Source organism: Macaca fascicularis, chromosome 19 (genome assembly GCF_037993035.2).
Source record: "Macaca fascicularis isolate 582-1 chromosome 19, T2T-MFA8v1.1".
Classification (NCBI taxonomy): domain Eukaryota; kingdom Metazoa; phylum Chordata; class Mammalia; order Primates; family Cercopithecidae; genus Macaca; species Macaca fascicularis.
In genome coordinates, this window is record NC_088393.1 from 15,196,402 (window position 1) to 15,219,465 (window position 23,064).

The window sequence follows — 23,064 nt, forward strand, 5'->3', positions numbered from 1 at the left end:
TACCCAGTGTTTAGCTCCTACTTATAAGTGAGAACATGTGGTATTTGATTTTCTGTTTCTGAATTCACTAAGGATAATGGCCTCCAGCTCCATCCATATTGCTGCAAAGGACATGATCTCGTTATTTTATTTTATTTTTTTTGAGATGGAGACTCACTCTGTCGCCAGGCTGGGGTGCAATGGTGCCATCTTGGCTCACTGCAACCTCCGCCTCCCGGGTTCCAGCAATTCTCCTGCCTCAGCCTCCCCAGTAGCTAGGATTACAGGCACCCACCACCATGCCTGGCTAACTTTTGTATTTTTAGTAGAGACAGGGTTTCACCATGTTGGCCAGGATGGTCTCAATCTCTTGAACTCGTGATCTGCTTGCCTCGGCCTCCCAAAGTGCTGGTTTTACAGGCGTGAGCCACCGCACCCGGCTGACATTGTTATTTTTTATGATTGCATCATTTACAAGTTTTTGTGTGGACATCTGTTTTCATTTGTTTTGGGTATATACCTGGGTCATATGGTAGCTCTATGGTTAACTTTTGGAGGATTAGTGTTAATAATTCACAAAACCAAAAACAGAAAAAAAGGAAGCACTTCCCAAATCTTCTACCAGGCCAGTATTACTCTGACACCAAACCCAGAAATAGACATCACAAGAAAACAAAACTGCAGACCAAAATCCTTTATGAAAATGAATGCAAAAATCCTCAAAAAATACTAGCCGACCAAGTCCTGCAACATATTAAAAGGATTATATACCATGACCAGGTGGTAATTATCCCAGGAATGTAGGCTAGTTTAACATCTAATCATCCATCAATGTAATACACATGTTAATAGAATAAAGGATTAAAATTATATGATCACATTATAGTTATATAATTATATAATCATATAATTATATGATCACATTAGAAGATCACATTATAATTATATAACCGTATAATTAACTGTATATAACCATATAATATTCCCCAGGACTCAAAGATAAATAACCATATATAACCATATAATTATAATGTGATCTTTTTTTTTTTTTTTGAGACAGAGTCTTGCTCTGTCCCCCAGGCTGGAGTGCAGTGGCACCACCTCGGCTCACTGCAAGCTCCGCCTCCCGGGTTCATGCCATTCTCCTGCCTCAGCCTCCTGAGTAGCTGGGACTACAGGCGCCCGCCGCCGCGCCCGGCTATTTTTTGTATTTTTAGTGGAGACGGGGTTTCACCGTGGTCTCGATCTCCTGACCTTGTGATCTGCCCGCCTCGGCTTCCCAAAGTGTTGGGATTACAGGCGTGAGCCACCGCGCCTGGCCGTGATCATATAATTTTAATCCTTTATTCTATTATGTGTATTAATAGAATAAAAGATTAATTAAGTAATCATATAGTTATATATGATTATATAATTATAATGATATAATATATGATTATATAATTTAATGTGATAATATAATTTATAATTATATAATTATCATATTTAATTATATACTTCTATAATATATAAATTACATAGATATGTATTTATATATAAATTACATATAAAATAATCTAAGTATATAATTATAATGTGATCATATAATTTTTATCCCATATAATTAAAAATTATATGCTTCGGAAATGCATTTGACAAAATCAAACACAGTTTCATCACCAAAATACCCAACACACTAGGAATAGAAAAGAATTTCTTTAACCTGAAAATGGGTATCTATGAAAAATCCTCAGCTAACATCATACATTAATGAGGATAGACTCAGTGCTTTCTCCCTAAGTTCAGGAGCAAGACGACACTGTCTGCTGTTCTAGTCAACAGTGTCCTGGAGGGTTCAACCAGTGCAACTGACAAACAAACAAACAAACAAACAAACAAACAAACAGGCTAGAACAGTACCTGGCACAAAGTAAGCATCTCGTAAATCTTAACTATGACAATATCAATTATTTGGGTTATTCAAATCAGGTCTACTTTTTCAAATGAAAAATGGAAGCATCCTAAAAGATCTGGATAAAGTAGGTTAGATATTAAACAAATGCTATCATGAGCACTTTGATTTCATTCTTGCTATTTCAATGAGAGAGATTTAAATACATTATCCCTAACTATTATTAGTATCTTTTAGAGACACGGTCTGTCTCTCTTGCTCAGGCTGGAGTGCAGTGGTGTAATCATAGCTCGCTGCAACCTCGAACTCCTGGGCTCAAGCGACCCTCCCATCTCAGCCTCCTGAGTAGCTAGGACTACAGGTGTGTGCCAGTCTGCCCTGCTAATTTTTTAAATTTTGTAAAGAAGGGGTCTTTCTGTGTTGCCCAGGCTGGTCTCAAGATCCTGGGCTCAAGTGATCCTCCTGTGTCAGCCTCCCAAAGCACAGGGATTCCAGGCATGAGCCACTGAGCCTGACCCTCCTTAATTATTATAATCTTCTAGCAGAAAGATGCCCTGGGGATTATGACACAGTGGCTTTGTCCTCTTTATGCTTTCCAAAGACTTGCCCTTTATTTCATTCAGAAAATTTCCGAAAACCCTCTTCTACAATGCCTAGTTTGAAATGTAATTGAAATAAACTCAATAGCTAAGAACGAGGAGCTGCAGTGTAATCCAACCAACAGAGCCTAAAATCCCTGCTGATCTAATTAAAAGCAAGTATCATAAAAATGCTATCTAGGTTCTAGCAATGGCCACGGTTATGCCGGAGAAGATAAGGACTGTGGGAATTTGCATTAACCGGGAAGGTGTTCCATAAAGGTGAGGCCTGGAGGCTGCAGAAATGACCACTATCACAGCTGGGACTCCATAGCCCACAGGGAACATGAGCTTCTTCGTGAATCTGTTGATGCTCGAGTAGTTGACCACCATCAGGTTCCGTGCAGTGAGGAAGAGGTACAGGGCCTCCAGCAGCATCCAGGTGAAGGCCGCCAGGTAGAGATAATGCAAGGCACTGGCGATGATGGCACACAGCACCTGGGGGAGAAGTAACAGACGCCCAGAGCGGCGGTCAGATTTGAGTGTGACCCATGGCTTCTCCTGTACCATGCTATTGGGGAGAATTCTGAGATATCTGATGGCATTGTAGAGAATATTTGCTTTGTAGTTGAGTCAGGCAATGGGAAATTGGTGGTGTTCTCTTCTAATATTCCCCAGGACTCAAGGGCCTATATATATATATACATACACACACACACACACACATAGATACACGTATATACACACACACATATACGCATATACACACATATACATATATGTGTATACACACATACATATACACATATGTGCGTATACACACATATATACATATGTATATATGTATGCATATATACACATATATACGTGTATATATACACACATATGTATATATGTATACACACACATATATAAAAAATATATACACACACACATATATACGTGTGTGTGTGTATATATATGTTTTTTTTTTTTTTTGAGACGGAATTTCACTTTTGCTGCCCAGGCTGGCGTGCAATGGTGCGATCTCGGCTCACCACAACCTCCACCTCCTGGGTTCAAGCGGTTCTCTTGCCTCAGCCTCCTGAGTAGCTGGGATTACAGGCATGTGCCACCACGCCTGGCTAATTTTGTATTTTTAGTAGAGATGGGTTTTCTCCATGCTGGTCAGGCTGGTCTAGAACTCCCGACCTCAGGTGATCCACCCGCCTCGGTCTCCCAAAGTATTGGGATTACAGGCGTGAACCACCGCGCTCCGCTGGGCCATTATATTAAGGAATCCAATGCCACATCATTCCATGAGCCAGCATCCTCTGCGTCAAGGAAGGGAGCCCCCTGGAACACCGCTGTCAATACCTCATGTTCGGTTCGATCAATTGCCACGAGGAAGAGGAGGTGGGCCAGGAGGAGGCAGAGCGAGAGCTGCAGATGCAGCGAGGTGCTGGTGTTCTGGATGGCTTTGCACAGCAGGAAGGTGAGGGCTGCCAGGAGGAGGCACAGCAGAGAGAGGCTCAGCCCCATGTAGGTGATGACAGTCAGCACAGGATCCTCCTCCTGGGACCCCAAAAAGAAGAGTTCACAGTTATGCTTTCTTGCTCTGGGGTAACGACCCCACCACCATTTAAAATTTTTATTTTGGCATAGCACATTCAAGAATGAGGCAGCCAGGTAAATTTGTGAAGGTGTCATCAATTTAATTTAATTTGTGAAGTTGTCACCTGAGCCTCTTGGGTGTCTGGGAATACAAGGGTAGTCATGCAGGTGACAACAGGTGTGCATTATAGTCATGTATGGCACCATGCCCTGCTAACTTTTTTTTTTTTTTTTTTTTTTGACAGAGTCTTGCTCTGTCGCCCAGGCTGGAGTGCAGTGGCACAATCTCGGCTCACTACAACCTCTGCCTCCCTGGTTCAGGCAATTCTCTGCCTCAGCCTCCCGAGTAGCTGGGATTACAGGGGCCCACCACCACGCCCAGATAATTTTTGTATTTTTAATAGAGACGGGCTTTCACCATCTTGGCCAGGCTGGTCTTGAACTCCTGACCTTGTGATCCACCTGCCTCGGCCTCCCAAAGTGCTGGGATCACAGGCGTGGGCCACCACGCCCGGCCTAACTTTTTAAAAATTTTTATAGAGACAGGATCTTTCTGTGTTGCCCAGTCTGGTCTCGGATTCCTGGGCTCAGGTGATCCTCCCGCTTCAGCCTCCCAAAGCACAGGGATTCCAGGTGTGAGCCCATTAGGTTTCGAAGGGAAGGTGAGGGTTAAAGAAAGACAGAGAGAGAGAGCGAGAGAGAGAGAGAGAGAGAGAGAGAGAGAGTTGGCAGCTCTACAGCAATGCAGGTTTATGTCCAGCATGAGACCTGTGGAGCGGGGAGCTAGCTGCGTGCCAGAATCCGCCGCCGCTTACAGGCTGGGGTAGTTACAGGTCTGGGCAAGAGGGGCTGGGTGGTATGGCTTGCTGTCTGGGAGGATATTGATAAGATGTTCCTGCGATGGAAAACAAAAGGGTGGTTTGGCCCTTTTTCCCGCAGGATCTGATAGTGATGTCCCTTGGATCTACTCCAAGTGATGAGATAAGAAAGTCAGGTGGGCCAGACGTGGTGGCTCACACCTGTAATCCCAGCACTTTGGGAGGCCGAGGTGGGTGGAACTTGAGGTAAGGAGTTCGAGACCAGCCTGGCCAACTTGGTGAAACCTTGTCTCCAGTAAAAACACAAAAATTAGCCAGGCATGGTGGTGCATGCCTGTAGTCCCAGCTACTCAGGAGGCTAAGGAAAGAGGATTTCTTGAGCCCAGGAGGTCAAGGCTGCAGTGAGCTATGACTGTGCCAACGTATTCCAGCCTGGGTGACAGAGACCCCGTCTAAAAAAAAAAAAAAAAAAAAAAAAGGCAGAGTTTTCCCTGGGTGGGCCCGACCTAATCAGATGAGTCTTTATAAGATCTGGGCTCTTCCTGGAGAATCAGATTCAAAACTTGTGATGGTTAATATGGATGTCAACTTGATTGGATTGAAGGATACAAAGTATTGATCCTGGGTGTGTCTGTGAGGGTGTTGCCAAAGGAGATTAACATTTGAGTCACTGGGCTGGGGAAGGCAGATCCACTCTTAATCTGGGTGGGCACCATCTAATCAGCTGCCAGCATGGCTAGAATATAAGCAGGCAGAAAAATGTGCAAAGAGAGGCTGGCCTCGCCTCCCAGCCTATATCTTCCTCCTGTGCTGGATGCTTCCTGCCCTCGAACATTGGACTCCAAGTTCTTCAGTTTTGGGACTTGTATGGGCTCTCCTTGCTCCTCAGCCTGCAGATGGCCTATCGTGGGACCTTGTGATCGTGTGAGTTAATACTTAATATACTCATATATATATATATATATATGAGTATATTCTATATATTATATATAGAAGTATATATACATGTATACTATTTATGTATATATAATATATAGGAGTATATATATATACTATATATGTATATATATTCCATTAGTTCTGTCCCTGTAGAGAAATCCGACTGATACAAACCTTAAGAATGATTCCGCATCAAGGAATATGTTTTCCTTGGCCTCCAGATAGGAATGCTGAAAGGTTGCCAGAGGGTCATGTGAGAAAGGATGTGAGTGGCCTCTAGGAACTGAATGCCATGCCTTCCTGACAGCTAAGAAAGTGAGATCTCAGTCCTACAATCACAAGAAACTGAATTCTGCCAGCAACCAGGGAGCTTGGAGAAGGACCTCAAGTCTCTGATGAAACGGCAGCCCTGGGGGTGGGGCGACACGATGATTTCAGTCTTGTAAGACCCTGGGCAGAAAGGCCATCTTGCTATGCCGGCTTGCTGACCCATAGCTGTGAGATAATGCATTTTTTTAAAAGGCTGCTACGTCTGTGGGGATTTGTTACACAGCAATAAATGCAGAGTGCAGCCTCTCCTAAGGGTCTCACCTGTACATCGTAGGGGGCCATGAGGACGGCAAAGCTGCTCAGGTGGGTGCAACGGCAGATGGTGCTGGTATCTCTGGTGCCCATCGTGCTGCAGCCTGTGGTGGCCCAATGACCACATCCATTCTGGCCATGCTCCCAGAAGACACAGAGCACCTTCTGTCTTGGTATGACCGACTGCAGGAACAGAACACAGGTGTGGGCCGGGCAAGGCGGCTCACACCTGTAATCCCAGCACTTTGGGAGGCTGAAGCGGGTGGATCACTTGAGATCAGGAGTTTGAGACCAGCCTGGCCAACATGATGAAACCCCATTTCTACTAAAAAAAAAAAAAAAAAAAAAAGTACGAAAATTAGCCAGGCGTGGTAGCACACACCTGTAATCCCAGCTACGAGGGAGGCTGAAGCAGGAGAATCACCCAAACCTGGAAGGCGGAGGTTGCAGTGAGCTGAGATTGTGCCACTGCACTCCAGCCTGGCTGACAGAGTGAGACTCTGTCTCAAAAAAAAAAAAAAAAAAAAAAGAAAGAAAGAAAGAAAAAGAACCCATGTGTGAGCTGGTGGGTGGGTCTGATGCTCAGAGATGCTTACCCAAAGCCGGCTTTGGAAGGACTGACTTTCCTGGGGAGATAATGTACCCGTAACAGAGACCCGTGAGCCCCAGGGCTGAGCTGGGCAGCAAGGCTATGCCTGGACTCAGACTCCCCACCGCCCCCCACCACCCCACCAGCACTCACACGGTGGGAGAAGGTGAAGGTAACTGGGGAGCTGAGGTTTTGGGTGTCGTTGTTGCTCAGAAAGGCAGAGATGATATCTGAGAGCAGGATGGGGAGCAAGCCCTGGTGTGTCTCATTCCGAACCACCTGATTCTCAGGCTCCGAGACCAGGGGGACCTCAGCCAGCAACTTGCCCATCCCTGGAACGGAGACAAGGCCCACCACAGAAGGGCCTGCGGGACAGGGCCAAGATTGAATCTTGGAGTAGGTTGAATCTCTGGGTCCACACCAGAGTTCCTCCGCCCCGCACAGAACTTTCTACTCATGGAGATGGGCTACCTTCCTTTGGCTTCACCCGTCCCACACTTTCCTTCAATCTTTAGTTCTATATGTATCACATCCTGTAGGACAAGGCCGCGGTTAATATCTCGGGGTCCCCAACAAGGTCCCTTCCTCTTCAGATGGGCTCTCCTCTTACAGCCCCACCCCACCCACCCCACACTTCCCTTTAATCTTTAAATCTCTTATTTTTCACATTCTTGGGCATCTTGTCCCACCATGAAGCTTCACTGACCACCTCCCCATCTCAGCCATTACCTGGGTCACCAGATTTCTGTGCCAGATTCCAGTGCAGCTGCATCGTTGCCTGATTCTGTCTCAAGGTGACATTCCTGTCTACTTGCTTCTGCACCTCCAGGGAAAATTCTATGAGTTGTGGGAATTATATAAGGGGAATTAGGTTAGGAATCGTGCCTACAGTGGTTGATATACTATGACTTAATTTATATACTATATACACATATAAGCTGAAGTTACAAAATATCAGAAGAGAAGAGTATGAGCAACTGTATATCCACAAAGTAGATAACCTAGATGAAATGGACACATTCCTAGTGACACGCAAACCACTGAAACCAACTCAAGAAGAAATAGAAGATCGGCAGGGCGCGGTGGCTCATGCCTGTAATCCCAGCACTTGGGCCAAGGCGGGTGGATCACGAGGTCAGGAGATCGAGAGCATCCTGGCTAACAAGATGAAACTCCATTTCTACTAAAAATGCAAAAAAAAAAAAAAAACCAAAACAAAACAAAACAAAAAACCGTCTCTACTTAAAAAAAATGCAAAAAATTAGCCGGGCGTGGTGGTGGGTGCCTGTAGTCCCAGCTACTCAGGAGACTGAGGCAGGAGAATGCTGTGAACCTGGGAGGCAGAGCTTGCAGTGAGCTGAGATCGTGCCACTGCACTCCAGCCTGGGTGACAGAGCGAGACTCCGTCTCAAAAAAAATAAAAAAGAAGAAGAAGAAGAAGAAGAAATAGAAGATCTGAACAGACCTACAGACCTATAACAGATTACACAGATTACATCAGTAATCAAAACCTCTCAAAACGAACAACCCAGACCAGATGACTTCACTGGTGAAATCTACCAATAGCTTAAAAAAGAATGAACATGAATCTTTTACCTGTTCAAAAATATGGAAGGGGAGGAAACACTATTTAAATAATTTTATGAGGCCAATGTTGCTCTGAGGTCAGGAGTTCGAGACCAGCCTGGCCAACATGGCGAAACCCTGTCTCTACTAAAAATACAAAAAAATTAACCAGGTGTGTAGGCACATGCCTGTAATCCCAGCTACTTGGGAGACTGAGGCAGGAGAATTGCTTGAACCTAGGATGCGGAGGTTGCAGTGAGACGAGATTGTGCCACTGCACTCCAGTCTGGATGACACAGCAATAGATGAAGACATAACAAGAAAATAAAATTATAGACTAATATTTCTTATGGACATAGATGCAAAAATTTTCAGCAAAAATATTAGGAATACATTTTACCAAGGAGACTCAGACTTATAGGAAAGTTTTTTGAGTTTTTTTTTTTTTTTTTTTGAGACAAAGTCTTACTCTGCTGGTCAGGCTAGAGTGCAGTGGCATGATCATAGCTCACTGCAGTTTCCTGGGCTCAAGCAATCCTTCCAACTCAGCCTCCCAAGTAGCTGGCATTACAGTTGCTCACTATCACACCCAGCTAATTTTTAAATTTTCTGTGGAGATGGTGTTTTAGTATGTTTCCAAGGCTGGGCTTGAGCTCCCGGGCTCAAGCAATTCTCCCACCTTGGTGTTCTCTGACAATGTTGGGCGTGAGCCACTGCTTCTGGCCTACAAAAGTATTTGAAAGAAATAAAAGGTCCTCTCTAGATGGAAAGACATCCTATGTTCATGGATTGGAAGAATTTCTATTGTTAAGACAGCAATACTCCCCCAAAGTGGTCTAGAGACTCAATGCAATCCCTATCAATATTTTAACCTATTATTATTTTGCAGAATAAGAAAAGTTCATCTTAAAATTCATATGGTGTTGTAAGGAATCCAAATACCCAAAAACAATCTTGAAGAAGAACAACAAGGTTAGAGGATTCACACTTACTGATTTCAAAACTTACTACAAACTGACAGTAATACTGGCATAAGGATATAACAGAATAGAATTGAGAGTCCAGGAATGAACCCATCCATCTTATGGTCAGTTGATTCTCAACAAGGGGTGCCAAGACTATTCAATGGGAGAAAGAATAATCTCTTCAACAAATGGTGCTGGGATTACTGGATAGTAACATGCAAAATAAGGAAGTTGTGACCCTACCTCACAGAACAAACAAAAATTAACTCAAAATAAGCCAGTGACCTAAGTTTAGGAGCTAAAACTAGAACGCTTAGGGTAAATCTTCCTGGTCTTGGATTTGGTAATAAATTCTTTTTTTATTTTTATTTTTGAGATGGAGTCTTGCTCTGTCATCCAGGCTGGAGTGCAGTGGCACAATCTCGGCTCACTGCAACCTCTGCATCCCAGGTTCAAGCAATTCTCCTGCCTCAGCCTCCCGAGTAGCTGGGATTACAGGCATGTGCCAACATACTTGGTTAATTTTTTTTGTATTTTTAGTAAAGACAAGGTTTCGCCATGTTGGCCAGGCTGGTCTCGAACTCCTGACCTCAGGTGATCTGCCTGCCTCGGCCTCCCAAAGTGTTGTGATTACAGGCGTAAGCCACCACCCCCCGTCAATGAATTCTTAAATATGACACCTATTGCACATGCAACAAAAGAAAAAATAGATAAAATAAATGTCTTCAAAATTTAAAACATCTATTCATTAAAATGAAAAGACAATGAAGAAAATGAAAGACAGTCTACAGAATGGGAGAAAATATTTTGCAAATCATTTATCTCACATGGTCTACTATCAGAATGTATAATGAATGCTTACAACTGGACAACCAAAAGGCAAACAGCACAATTCAAAACAGGCAAAGGATTTGAATAGACATTTCTCCAAAAATGACATGCAAATGATGGGCAAACACGTAAAAAGATGTTAAACATTGTTAGTTATTAGGGAAGGGCAAATCCAAACCTCAATGAGATATCACCTCACCAGTAAAGCAGCGAAAATACCCAAGTGTAAATACCCAAGGTTCATTGTCTCACACCAGGGAAACTGAGGACGTGCACACATAAGAAGTGAGTTTAAGAGTGGAGACAGGGGTTCCCAAGTGGGGCTTCTGGTTGAGTGGTGAAATGCATGAAGTTTTGTAGATGAGCTTGGGTAGGTGGTGTCCGATTTACATAAGGCTCAAAGATTGGTCGGAACAGGTGAGTCATTTACATGGGGCATGAAGAAGCTGGCTGCCCCAGCCTAATCTTTTATTATGCAAATGAATTCTTTACCTGGCTGGTTCCATGTTGCCTGCTTCTGTACTGTACACGTGGCTGACGAAGATAAGGGAAGAGGGAGCTTCCGTGTTGAACATGCCTGGCCCCCAGGTAGCCTTTTCTTATTGGCAGAGCCGCTGGCATTCACCTGTGCCAGCTTCCAGCTTGCTTCTCTATGTCTGCAGCTTGATTTTTCAGGCTGCTCGTTGTTAGACAAGAAATGATTTGGGGGCTGTTTTTTATTAAAAGGGAAACCTTACTGAGGACTCTCTTACCTTTGCTAACTGCCTAAATAATTTCTCTTTCACTCCTGAATCACTGGGATGAAAAGAGGTAGGTTAACAGGTACAGACATACAGTTAGATAAAAAGTGTGAGTTCTATTTTTTTTTTTTTTTTTTTTTTTGAGACGGAGTCTCGCTCTGTCACCCAGGCTGGAGTGCAGTGGCTGGATCTCAGCTCACTGCAAGCTCCGCCTCCCGGGTTCACGCCATTCTCCTGCCTCAGCCTCCCGAGTAGCTGGGACTACAGGCGCCCGCCACCACGCTTGGCTAATTTTTTGTATTTTTAGTAGAGACGGGGTTTCACCGTGTTAGCCAGGATGGTCTTGATTTCCTGACCTCGTGATCCGCCCGTCTCGGCCTCCCAAAGTGCTGGGATTACAGGCTTGAGCCACCACGCCCCACCCAAGTGTTTGACAGCAGAGCAGAGTGACTATAATTAACAAGAAGGTATGACATATTTCAAAGTAGCTAGAAAAGGGGACTTAAATTGTTCCCAACACATAAAAATGGTAAGTACTCAAAGTGGTGGATACCTCAGATGCCCTAGCTTGATCGTTACACATTCTAGGCAAGCAACAAAGTATCACATGTACTCATAAATATGTAAGATATTATGTATCAGTAAAAGCAATTAAAAAACAGAACCAAAGAAAATAAAACGGAAGTAACAAGTTTTGCTGAAGGTGTGGAGATGATGACCCCTGTATGTTTCTGGTGGGGATTTAGGACGGTGCAGCTGCTTTGGAAAAACAGTTTGGTGGTTCCTCCAAAAGTTGAACATAGAATTACCATATCACCCAGCAGTTCCACTCCTTAGTATATACCCAAGATAACCGAACAGTTATTCAACCCAAAATGTGTCCACCAATATTCATAAAAGTACTATTCACACCAGCCACCTAAACCAAAAATTAAATTAGAAGTCCTGGCTGGGCGCAGTGGCTCAAGCCTGTAATCCCAGCACTTTGGGAGGCCGAGACGGGCGGATCACGAGGTCAGGAGATCGAGACCATCCTGGCTAACACGGTGAAACCCCATCTCTACTAAAATATACAAAAAACTAGCCGGGCGAGGTGGCGGGCGCCTGTAGTCCCAGCTACTCGGGAGGCTGAGGGAGGAGAATGGCGTGAACCCGGGAGGCGGAGCTTGCAGTGAGCTGAGATCCGGCCACTGCACTCCAGCCTGGGCGACAGAGTGAGACTCTGTCTCAAAAAAAAAAAAAAAAAAAAAAAAAAGTCCTCTTCCGCCCCCCAAAAACCATCTGAATGGGCTTCCCTTTTGGCCAGGGCACTCTCAATTTAACCGGAAAGACTAGTTCAGGCTATGGTGGGAAGTGGGGGGTCTGACATGCCTCCTTATGCCCTCCTCTCTTTTGGAGTTCAGGAAAAGCCGACCAGCATTTAACATCAACACAGACCTTTAGTCTAATAAGAAACATTTACAATCTATTCTCTCTGAAGCCTGATACCTGAAGGGTTCGTCTGGATGATAGAATTTCGGCCTTCACAGGCCCTTATTGTAATCCAGACATTCTTTTCTATTGATAATAACTCCTTCAACCAACTGCCAATCAGAAAAGCTTAAATCTACCTATAATCTGGAAGCACCCACCCCACATCTCCACTTCGGATTGTCCTGCCTTTCTGGAGTGAACCAATGTGTATTTTAAATGTATTTGATTGTTGTCTCACGTCCTCCTAAAATGTGTAAAACCAAGCCAGGCACTGTGGCTCACGCCTGAAATTCCAGCACTTTGGGAGGCCGAGGCAGGTGGCTCACAAGGAAAGGAGATCGAGACAATCCTGGTTAACACGGTGAAACCCCATCTCTACTGAAAACACACAAAAAAGTTAGCCGGGTGTGGTGTTGGGTGCCTGTAGTCCCCGCTACTTGGGAGGCTGAGGCAGGAGAATCACTTAAACCTGGGAGGTGGAGGCTGCAGTGAGCCGAGATTGCACCACTGCACTGCAGCCTGGGTGACACAGCGAGACTCTGTCTCCAAAAGAAAACAACAACAACAACAACAACAACAACAAAAACCAAGCTGCGCCATGACCACCTCGTGATATAGAAGTTAAAAAGGAATTACTTAGGCAGAGAGTGAGGGTAAGGAAGTCCTCAGTAAGGCTTTCCTTTTAATGAAAAGCAGCCCTTGTATCATTTTTTTTTTTTTTTTTTTCCTAACAAAGAGCAGCCTGCAAAATCGAGCTGCAGACATAGGCAAGCAAGCTGGAAGCTTGCACAGGTGAATGTTGGCAGCTGTGCCAATAAGAAAAGGCCACCTGGGACTAGGCATGTTGAAAGTGGCGGCTCCATCTTCCCATCTCTTTGCCAACCACGTGTACAGTAAGGAGAAGGCAAAGACTCCATTTGCATAATAAGATTAGGGTGGGGCAGCCAGCTTCTCTGCACTTTATGTAAACGTCATACCTGGTCCAACCAATCTTTAGGTCCTATGTAAATCAGACACTGACTCCTCAAGCCTGTCTATAAAATCTGGTGCACTCGGCCATGGATGGGAAGTCCCATTTGGGCATCCTTTTCTCTCACAAGAGAGGGAATTGTTCTCCTTTTTCTTTCTGTTGCCTATTAAGCCTCTACTCATAAACTTACTCCTTGTGTGTGTCCGTGTCCTTAATTTTCTTGGCATGAGACAATGAACCTCGGGTATTACCCCGGACAATACCACCACATCACTTGGGCACATGTTCTCAGGGGCTCCTGAGGGCTCTGTCATGGGCCATGGTCATTCATACATTCATATTTAGCTCACAATAAGTCTCTTCAAATATTTTACAGAGTTTTGACTCTTTTTGTCAATAGCCAAAAGCTGGAAACAACCCGAACATCCATCAATGGATGGATTAAAAAAAAAAAAAGTGAGGTATTCATACAATAGAATAGTATTCAGCCATGAAAAGGAATGGAATATCGATAAATGCTACAGCAGGCATGGACCACAAAGCCATTATGCTAGGTGAAAGGAGCTAGACTAGATGGTCACATATTGTATGATTCCATTTATGTGAGATATCCTGATTAGGAAAATCCATGGAAACAGAAGGCAGATTAGTGGCTGCCAGGGGTTGGAGGAAGGGAGGAATGAGGAGCGGTTGCTTACCACATGCAGTATTCACTTTTGGGCTGATGGAAGCATTTTAGAAATAGAGGTGATGGTTGTATAAATTTGTGAATATACTAGATTCTACTGAAACACACACTTTAAAATTTTTTTCTTATTTTCATTTTTAATTTTAATTTTTGAGATGGAGTGGCACTCTGTCTTACACAGGCTGGAGTACAGTGGTGCAAACTCGGCTCACTGCAACCTCTGCCTCCCAGGCTCAAGTGATTCTCCTGCCTCAGCCTCTTGAGTAGCTGGGATTACAGGTGTGCGCCACCATACCCGGCTAATTTTTGTATTTTCAGTAGAGACAGGGTTTCATTATGTTGGCCAGGCTGGATTTGAACTCCTGACCTCAGGTGATCCACCAATTTCAGCCTCCCAAAGTGCTAGGATTACAGGCGTGAGTGCCTGGCATTATAGGCACGCCCGGCCTGAAACAGACACTTTAAAGTGGTGAACTTGATGTTATGTGAACTTTATCTTAATAAAATTAACGCTATATGCATTTTCATGCTTTAAAAATTATTATGCAGGCAGGGCATGGTGGCTCACGCCTGTAATCCCAGCACTTTGGGAGGCCGAGGCAAGCGGATCACGCACGAGGTCAGGAGATTGAGACCATCCTGTCTAACAAAGCAAAACCCCATCTCTACTAAAAATACAAAAAAATAGCTGGGCATCATGGTGGGCGCCTGTAGTCCCAGCTACTCGGGAGGCTGAGGCAGGAGAATGGCGTGAACCCGGGAGGCGGAGCTTGCAGTGAGCTGAGATCCGGCCACTGCACTCCAGCCTGGGCGACAGAGCGAGACTCCGTCTCAAAAAAACAAAACAAAACAAAACAAAAATAAACAAACAAAAAAGGAAATCATACTTATAGATCAAATGATACTAATTTGTATTCCAAATTAAATAAATTGTTCTCTTTTGAAGTGATTTCTACTTTGTTATTTTAAATCTTCATAATTATTTACTGCTGATAATTTATATTACAATGAAAATGCATGTTATTTATGCATTTATTTTTCTTCTCCTTTCCTTTTCTCTCTTCTTTTCTTCTTCTTCCTCTCCTCCTCCTGCTGTCCTCCTCCTGCTGTCCTCCTCCTGTCCTCCTCCTCCTGCCTTCCTCCTCCTCTCCTCCTCCTCTCCTCCTCCTCTCCTCCTCCTCTCCTCCTCTCCTCCTCCTCCTCTCCTCCTCCTCCCCTCCTCCTCTCCTCCTCCTCTCCTCCTCTCCTCCTCCTCCTCTCCTCCTCCTGTCCTCCTCCTCCTTTTCTCCTCCTCCTGCCTTCCTCCTCCTCCTCTCCTCCTCCTGTCCTCCTCCTCCTCTCCTCCTCCTCCCCTCCTCCTCTCCTCCTCCTGTCCTCCTCCTCCTCTCCTCCTCCTCCTTTTCTCCTCCTCCTGCCTTCCTCCTCCTCCTCCTCCTCTCCTCCTCCTCCTCTCCTCCTCTTCTCCTTCTCCTGTCCTCCTCCTCCTCTCCTCCTCCCCTCCTCCTCTCCTCCTCCTCCTCCTCTCCTCCTCCTCCTGTCCTCCTCCTCTCCTCCTCCTCCTCTCCTCCTCCTCCTGTCCTCCTCCTCCTCTCCTCCTCCTCTCCTCTTCCTCCTTTTCTCCTCCTCCTGCCTTCCTCCTCCTCTCCTCCTCTCCTCCTCCTCCTGTCCTCCTCCTCTCCTCCTCCTCCTGTCCTCCTCCTCCTGTCCTCCTCCTCCTGCCTTCCTCCTCCTCTCCTCCTCCTCTCCTCCTCCTGTCCTCCTCCTCCTCTCCTCCTCCTCCCCTCCTCCTCTCCTCCTCCTCTCCTCCTCCTCCTCCTCTCCTCCTCCTCTCCTCCTCCTCCTCTCCTCCTCCTCCTCTCCTCCTCCTCCTCCTCTCCTCCTCCTCCTGTCCTCCTCCTCTCCTCCTCCTCCTCTCCTCCTCCTCCTGTCCTCCTCCTCCTGTCCTCCTCTCCTCCTCCTCCTCTCCTCCTCCTCCTCTCCTCCTCCTCCTGTCCTCCTCTCCTCCTCCTCCTCTCCTCCTCCTCCTGTCCTCCTCCTCTCCTCCTCCTCCTGTCCTCCTCCTCCTCTCCTCCTCCTCTCCTCTTCCTCCTTTTCTCCTCCTCCTGCCTTCCTCCTCCTCTCCTCCTCCTCCTGTCCTCCTCCTCCTCTCCTCCTCCTCTCCTCTTCCTCCTTTTCTCCTCCTCCTGCCTTCCTCCTCCTCTCCTCCTCCTCCTCTCCTCCTCCTCCTCTTCTCCTCCTCCTCTCCTCCTCCTCTCCTCCTCCTCTCCTCCTCCTCTCCTCCTCCTCCTCTCCTCCTCCTCTCCTCCTCCTCTTCTCCTCCTCCTCTCCTCCTCCTCTCCTCCTCCTCTCCTCCTCCTCTTCTCCTCCTCCTCTCCTCCTCCTCTCCTCCTCCTCTCCTCCTCCTCTTCTCCTCCTCCTCTCCTCCTCCTCTCCTCCTCCTGTCCTCCTCCTCCTCTCCTCCTCCTCCTCCCCTCCTCCTCTCCTCCTCCTCTCCTCCTCTCCTCCTCCTCTCCTCCTCTCCTCCTCCTCTCCTCCTCTCCTCCTCCTCCTCTCCTCCTCTTTTCCTTCTCTCCTCCTCCTCCCTTCCTCCTCTCCTCCTCTGCTCCTCCTCCTCTCCTCCTCCTCCTCTCCTCCTCCTCTCTTCCTCCTCCTCTCCTCCTCCTCTCCTCCTCCTCCTCTTCCTCTCCTCCTTCTCTCCTCCTCCTCCTCTCCTCCTCCTCTCCTCCTCCTCTCTTCCTCTCCTCCTTCTCTCCTCCTCTCCTCCTCCTCTCCTCCTTCTCTCCTCCTCTCCTCCTCCTCTCCTCCTCCTCCTCTCCTCCTCTCCTCCTCCTCTCCTCCTCTCCTCCTCCTCCTCCTCTCCTCCTCCTCCTCCCCTCCTCCTCTCCTCCTCCTCTCCTCCTCCTCCTCCTCTCCTCCTCCTCCTGTCCTCCTCCTCTCCTCCTCCTCCTCTCCTCCTCCTCCTCTCCTCCTCCTCCTCTCCTCCTCTCCTCCTCTCCTCCCCCTCCTCTCCTCCTCCTCTCCTCCTCCTCTCCTCCTCCTCTCCTCCTCTCCTCCTCCTCCTCTCCTCCTCCTCTCCTCCTCCTCCTCTCCTCCTCCTCCTCCTCTCCTCCTCCTCCTCCTCTCCTCCTCTCCTCCCCCTCCTCTCCTCCTCTCCTCCTCCTCCCCTCCTCTCCTCCTCCTCTCCTTCTCTCCTCCTCCTCTCCTCCTCTCCTCCTTCTCCTCCTCCTCCTCCCCTCCTCCTCCTCCCCTCCTCCCCTCCTCCTCCACTCCTCCTCCCCTCCTCCTCCTCCCCTCCTCCTCCTCCCCTCCTCCTCCCCTCCTCCTCCTCTCCTCCTCCTCCTCTACTCCTCCTTTTCTCCTCCTCCTCCTCTCCTCCTCTTCTCCTCCCCTCCTCCTCTCCTCCTGTTCTTGTACCCTCCTCCTCTCCTCCTCCTCTCCTCCTCTCCTCCTCCTCTCTTCCTCCTCCTCCTCTCCTCCCCCTCCTCTCCTCCTCTCCTCCTCCTCCTCTCTTCCTCCTCCTCCTCTCCTCCCCCTCCTCTCCTTCTCGTCTCCTCCTCCTCCTCTCCTCCTCGTCTCCTCCTCCTCCTCCTTTCCTCCTCCTCCTCTCCTCTTCCTCCTCCTCTCCTCCTCCTTCTCCTCCTCTCCTCCTCCTCCCCTCCTCTCCTCCTCCTCCCCTCCTCTCCTCCTCCTCTCCCCTCCTCTCCTTCTCCTCCTCTCCTCCTCCTCTCCTCCTCCTCCTCTCCTCCTCCTCTCCTCCTCCTCCTCTCCTCCTCCTCCTCTCCTCCTCCTCTCCTCCTCCTCCTCTCCTCCTCCTCTCCTCCTCCTCTCCTCCTCCTCTCCTCCTCTCCTCCTCTCCTCCTCTCCTTCTCTCCTCTTCCTCCTCTCCTCCTCCTCCTCCTCTCCTCCTCCTCTCCTCCTCTCCTCTTCCTCCTCTCCTCCTCCTCCTCTCCTCCTCTCCTCCTCTTCTCCTCCTCCTTTCCTCCTCCTCCTCTCCTCCTCCTCTGCTCCTCCTCTCCTCCTCCTTTCCTTTTCCTCTCCTCTCCTCCTCTTCTCCTCCTCTCCTCCTCTCTGCCTTCTCTCCTCCTCCTTCCGTCCTGCTCCTCCTCTCCTCCTCCCCTCCTCCTCCTCTCCTCCTCCTTCTCCACCTGTCCTCCTCCTCCTCTGCTCTTCCTCCTCCTCCTCTCCTCCTCCTCCTTTCCTCTTCCTCCTCCTCTCCTCCTCTTCCCCTCCTCCTCCCCTCCTCCTGCCCTCCTCCTCCACCCTTCCTCTTCCCCTCCTCCTCTCTTCTCTTCTCCTCCTCCTCTCCTCCTCTCCTCCTCCTCCTCTTCTCCCCCTCTCCTCCTCCTCTCCTCCTCTCCTCCTCCTCCTCTCCTCTCCTCCTCTCCTCTCCTCCTCTCCTCTCCTCCTCTTCTCCTCCTCCTCCTCTCCTCCTCCTCCTCTCCTCCTCCTCCTTTTCTCCTCCTCCTCCTCCTCCTCCTTCTTCTTCTTCTTCCTCTTCTTCTTCTCCTTTTTCCTCCTCCTCCCCCTCCTCCTCCTCCTCCTCCTCCTCCTCCTCCTCGTCCTCCTCTTCACTGTTTTGAGAGGTGTCTTGCCCTGTAAGCCAGGCTGGAGTAGGGTGATGCAAAAATAGTTCACTGCAGACTCAACCTCCTGGGCTCAAGCGATCCTTTCACCTCAGTCCCCGAACTAACGAGGACCACAGGTGTGCCATCACATCTGTCTAATTTAAAAGTATTTTTTTTTTGTAGAGATTGATCTTACCCAGGCTGGCATGCATTTTTTTTCATTTTTTATTTTACTTTGTTGATGAGAGAAACACTGACATACAGGTGTGGTCACTTGGCTCTGGTGGGACCGGGAAAGGAATGAGACAGAAAGCATGCAGAGCTGGAGTCTGGGGCAGACCCAGGGACGTACCTGTGCCTGCAGGATAACTGAAGTTCAAGAGCCCAATGGAAAGGTTCTTGCTCAGGCCTCTGAAGACATCCTCTAGGCCATCCAGCAGGTGAGTGGCCACACAGTGCTGCTGAAAGCGGGGCAGGGTCTCCAGGTCCCCGGGGGCCTCCAGCAGCTCATCCAGCTCCTTTAAGATGCTCTGGAGGGATGGGGACACACACCTAGTGAGCCATGGGCCAGAGGGGCTGCATGAACACTCTAACCGCTCAGCCCCAGGGAACAGATCCCAGAGACTGTCTATCTGGAGGATAAAGATGGCATTGGCGGCTGGGCACGGTGGCTCACACCTGTAATTCCAGCACTTTGGGAGGCCAAGGCGGGTGGGTCACAAGATCAGGAGATCAAGACCATCCTGGCTAACACGATGAAACCCCGTCTCTACTAAAAACACAAAAATTAGCTGGGTGTGGTGGCACGTGCCTGTAATCCCAGCTACTCAGGAGGCTGAGGGAGGAGAATCACTTGAAGCCGGGCGGCAGAGATTGCAGTGAGCTGAGATTGGGCCACTAAACTCTGGACTGGCAACAGAGTGAAACTCTGTCTTAAAAAAAAAAAAAAAAAGACATTGGATGGGATTCCCTAGGTGATCCTTGACCCTGGTGTGTGGCCCCTCAGAGGCCAACACTTCTCGGCAATATCAATGCCGACCTAAACTCAAAGTCCAGGGAAAGCAAGAGGAAAGACATTAAGTGCACTTGGGTGTCCAATAACTTCCACCAGCCCTGAAAGATGCCAGGAGTCAGACCAGCACCCACAGCATTGGGGCCTGTCCCCTCCCAGGCCAAAACTGCCCCAGGCCTCTGTGGGATGCAGCCACCTTCCTTCCCCTCCCGCTTACCCTGGCTCCTGCCCTTACCTGGATGGTGACCTTGGCTGACCTTGTCTTGAAGTCTCTGCCCAGGTCCTGGACTTTGTTGAAGAATTGGGAAAGCGTCTGCAGAGACAGATGTGGGGGTCAGAGAGCCTGGACGGTGGGTGGGAAGCTTAGGACAAGGAGACAGATGCGGTGCTGTGTGGATGGAGTTCCTGCCACCTCGTCCCTGCAGGGGCCACTCACCTGGCTGTGGACTCCAGGGGGCGGGGTCCAGGTGGGGAAATGCATATCTGCAGGGAACAAGACAAGCGGCTCATTAGGCGGGAGAGTGTCTGTGTGTGTTGGGGGTTGGGGAGCTTCTAGGGTCAGGTCGTACCTTTACAGACAGTGTCCTTTTGGTTATTCGGGATTCCGTGTTTGGGCTCCCAGCCTGGGCGGCAGCGGCAGGTGTACAAACCCACGGTGTTGAAGCAGATGGTGGAACTGTCACATTGATGCAGACCGGAGCTGCACTCGTCCACATCTGAGGACAGGAAGAAGGGGGTCAGGCCCTGTCTGAGCCCAGAGAGGGTCCTGTCTCCTCTCTGTGCCCCCAGCTCGTTCTTCCCGGCATTAGTGCCCCCCTTGGAGTGGCGGACGCTAGGTTATGGAAGCGTGGAGAGGCCTGGGCACAGCAGGTGTGCCCCGTGCAGACGTGCAGGTTATGAATATGGTGAAACGTCTTCCTCCCAGTGAGTCATCAGCTGTTGCCTGGGGTCCCCCTGAGCCTCCCCCCTCAGTACCCCAGCTCCTTCCCGGGGACCCCTGCTCTTTTCTCATCTAGCCTCAGAAGAACGAGCGCCTGGCACAGCCGGCCACCTCCAGCGTTCGTTCCGCTTGGTTCGTGGGGTGCCGTTGAACATGTGGTTAGATGTTTGTGGGTCTCTGGGAACGTGGGATCTGAGCTCTCGACCTTCACAGACGGTATTGTTTGGGCCATTGGGGGACCCCGGAATCGGTTGCCAGCCCGGGCGGCAGCGGCACTGATAGCTGCCCACGTTGTTGAGGCAGTGGGTGGAGCTGTGGCATGGGTTTTGTCCGGAGGTGCATTCATTCACATCTGAGGACAAAGCCAGAGGGTCAAACCCTGTCCCTGACCAGCCCAGGCCTGCCCTCCACTCACTGCACCCACTTCCCTGTCTTTTCATTGCCCCGGACTGAAGACCATTATTGCGCGTGTCGCCACCTGGTGACCTTCAGCTTCACCTTCAAAGCATCTTATGATGGTCTTCCTACCAGAAGGGCATAGCAGGGACCATGGTCCCCAGTTTATAGGAGGTGAAAGCAAAAGGGAAACTGAGTCATGGGAGCCGGACTTCCATGACTAAAAACTAAAACCTCTCATCTGCTCCCTCCAGCCTCACAGCGTCATAGCGGAGGTTCCCCTTCTCAGAACTGGAAGTGACACCTTCTTCCACTCACACGTGACAGACGAGGAAGGGGTGAGGTCTGGGGGCCCACAGGGCACTCCGAGCCCCAGACGCCCTGCTGCCTCCCTGCTGTGGCAGGACCTTCCTGGGAGGTGAATCCTTAGGCAGGGGCTTAGCAGGTCCTTGACCTTGTGGGAACCTGCGGATCTTCTCCCTCCTCCTCGGCTGCTTTGCAGGACCTGCCTCGGCTCCATCCCCAGCTCACGTCCAGCCTCATAGCGTCTTCCCGGGGCCTCTACCTGTGCAGAGCTTCGGGTCCTCAGGTTTGAACTTGAAGCCAGGCAGACACTGGCAGGTGAAGCTGCCGAGGGTGTTGACACAGGTGCCGTAGCTTTTACAGAGCCTTGGGTTCTGCTGACATTCGTCCACGTCTGCAAGAGGAAGGAGAGGGTGAAGGATGCCCGTAGCTGTGAGCAGCTTTTGGGGCTGAGGGTCCGCCACGTTTCCCGGCACGGAAGCATCTGGAAGGCACCACTGTCTCCCCTCTTTTCTTTTCTTTCTTGTTTTTTTTTTTTTTTTAAGTCTTGCTCTGTCCCCCAGGTTGGAGTGCAGTTGCATGATCTCAGTTCACTGCCACCTCGCCGCCTCCCGGGTTCCCGCCATTCCCCTGCCTCAGCCTCACGAGTAGTTGGGACTACAGGCGCCCGCCACCACGCCCGGCTAATCTTTTTTTTTTTTTTTTTTTTTTTGTATTTTTTTAGTAAAGACAAGGTTTCACTGTGTTAGCCAGGATCTTGATCTTCTGACCTTGTGATCTGCCTACCTTGGCTTCCCAAAGTGCTGGGATTACAGGCGTGAGCCACCGTGCCTGGCCCGGAGAGGCTTTTTTCTAATTCACAGGAAGGCTCTGTCCTTTGGTCAAGCCATGTGCATGCAACGGTCCCCTGTGCTGCTGGTTCAAGGGTCCCCTGTGAACCAGCAGCACTGTATATGGAGCCCCCCTGCTGGGCTCTCTGCAGGTGCGTGTCCTCAGAACGTACACCTCTGCTCTGTCCTCACTTTCCTCCCACCAGGGAGGCTCTACTGCCTGCAGGGAGGACAGGAGGGACAGGGCTGGGACCAGGAGCACTGCCACTTTTCTCTTTACAGCAGGGCAGGTCTGCTGAACCCCCTTAATGTCCCCTGGGACCCTTGGCTCAGCCTCAGCCTCTTCACTTCCTGCCTTTGCTCACCTTCCCTTCCCACTCTGTGTACTCTGTATGAATCTCGCTTCTCTGCCCACCTGCTACTGGTTCCCTTCTGGCCTTGCAGATGCCTGAAACTCCCTGCCCTGCCCAACTAGCTTCCACTGGAAAGAAGGCAAAGCGGAATGATGCATGGGGGCCTGGCTTCTCCTGGGCTGGAGCTGCAGTGTGGGATAAGACCATGGCAAGGGATGAAGCAGGCTGTGTCGAAATAGATTCATTCTGTGTGCCAGCCAGGGGCGTGGCCGCACAGAAGCCCGGTTTGTCTGAACAACTCCTAAGAAGCATCAATTGCATAATAATTTATTTGTGTATTTTTTTAGATGGAGTCTTCCTCTGTCGCCAGGCTGGGATGCAGTGGCACGATCTCGGCTCACTGCAACCTCCGACTCCCTGGTTCAAGTGATTCTCCTGCCTCAGCCTCCTGAGTAGCCGAGAT

General features: G+C 49.0%; 1 protein-coding gene across 4 annotated transcripts in view; it reads right to left on the reverse strand.

Moving 5' to 3' along the window:
* ADGRE2 (adhesion G protein-coupled receptor E2) overlaps positions 1 to 23,064 on the reverse strand; it is a 42,306-nt gene that overhangs the window by 13,501 nt on the left and 5,741 nt on the right. For 3 of the 4 annotated variants that reach the window (XM_045379220.3, XM_065536321.2, XM_045379219.3), the window contains exons 5-15: positions 21,681 to 21,812; positions 20,925 to 21,071; positions 20,349 to 20,495; positions 20,216 to 20,262; positions 20,015 to 20,092; positions 19,120 to 19,297; positions 7,699 to 7,806; positions 7,123 to 7,334; positions 6,390 to 6,563; positions 3,805 to 4,002; positions 2,711 to 2,946 (exon numbers count right to left, since the gene is read on the reverse strand). In XM_045379220.3, coding sequence (XP_045235155.2) covers positions 2,711 to 2,946; positions 3,805 to 4,002; positions 6,390 to 6,563; positions 7,123 to 7,334; positions 7,699 to 7,806; positions 19,120 to 19,297; positions 20,015 to 20,092; positions 20,216 to 20,262; positions 20,349 to 20,495; positions 20,925 to 21,071; positions 21,681 to 21,812 — 1,657 coding nt within the window. Of the gene's footprint in view, positions 1 to 2,455; positions 2,947 to 3,804; positions 4,003 to 6,389; positions 6,564 to 7,122; positions 7,335 to 7,698; positions 7,807 to 19,119; positions 19,298 to 20,014; positions 20,093 to 20,215; positions 20,263 to 20,348; positions 20,496 to 20,924; positions 21,072 to 21,680; positions 21,813 to 23,064 lie in introns of those variants that run through there. The other variant, XM_074026155.1, reaches the window with a different exon arrangement.